General features: G+C 51.0%; 1 protein-coding gene across 1 annotated transcript in view; it reads left to right on the forward strand.

The window, feature by feature from the left end:
- The first annotated feature begins 521 nt into the window (after positions 1 to 521).
- The window catches only part of METTL14 (methyltransferase like 14), a 22,819-nt gene continuing 22,542 nt past the window's right edge, over positions 522 to 798 (forward strand). Inside the window, exon 1 of the mRNA XM_010575606.1 lies at positions 522 to 570. Within this exon, the coding sequence (XP_010573908.1) occupies positions 522 to 570 (49 nt within the window). The remainder of the gene's footprint in view (positions 571 to 798) is intronic.

The following is a 798-nucleotide window of genomic DNA, read 5'->3' on the forward strand; positions in this document are numbered from 1 at the left end:
TTGCACAACTTTTGAATCCAGACTGCGGGCCTTTATTTCAATCTTCATGCTTGTAGTATGACTAGCTGTCAGAATGAAAATCAGCATGCAATATAAATTATGCACATTCACAGACAGACAATAAAATATGAGAGGGGGGGAGGAGGAAGCAGGAAAAATACCAAAAATCAGATGAAAAATGCTTTAAAGATTTTGGAAAACTCCCTCAATCTGGAACTTTGTAAGCAGTCAGAAAGATGTGGGCAAAACGTAACAGCTGACCTGCAGATAACTACATTGGATATAAAGGATGTACTAGGGTGGGAGATGTGCATTCTGGCCTCAAGGGCGACTAACGAAATAAAACCCATTCCAGGTGAAACGAAGATATGGGCCCCCAAAATGCGGCAAATTGCAGTAAGCTGTCACAGCTGTGAAATACCTTGGAGAACAGCCCTTGCTGAAGAGACCTCTCCGAAGATTGTGCACAGCTGGTTGTCTGGAGCGAGCAATGGAACTCGTACTGCGGAGCTTGGGTGAAAATGAGTTTGGCGTCTATACTTGAACGACACTTAAACTGCATTAGAACGGGTAAGCAGCCTGCTCGCTGACTCCCGCAGAGTCTGGAAGTCGGGTCTCCGTCGGTCTGCAGCTAACGCGTTACGCTTCAGAATCGGTTTATCCGTAGCTCAGCGCTATCCTGTTCTGAGCTCGACCCCCCCGCCCCCCGGTGGCCCCCCAGCGCGGCAGGCCGTCGCTGGCAGGGGGAACGCCGCCTCTCGGGCGCCGCCGGGACCCCGCCAGGCCGCCCCACTGCTC

Source organism: Haliaeetus leucocephalus, unplaced genomic scaffold (genome assembly GCF_000737465.1).
Source record: "Haliaeetus leucocephalus isolate CR32 unplaced genomic scaffold, Haliaeetus_leucocephalus-4.0 Scaffold484, whole genome shotgun sequence".
NCBI classification, from domain to species: domain Eukaryota; kingdom Metazoa; phylum Chordata; class Aves; order Accipitriformes; family Accipitridae; genus Haliaeetus; species Haliaeetus leucocephalus.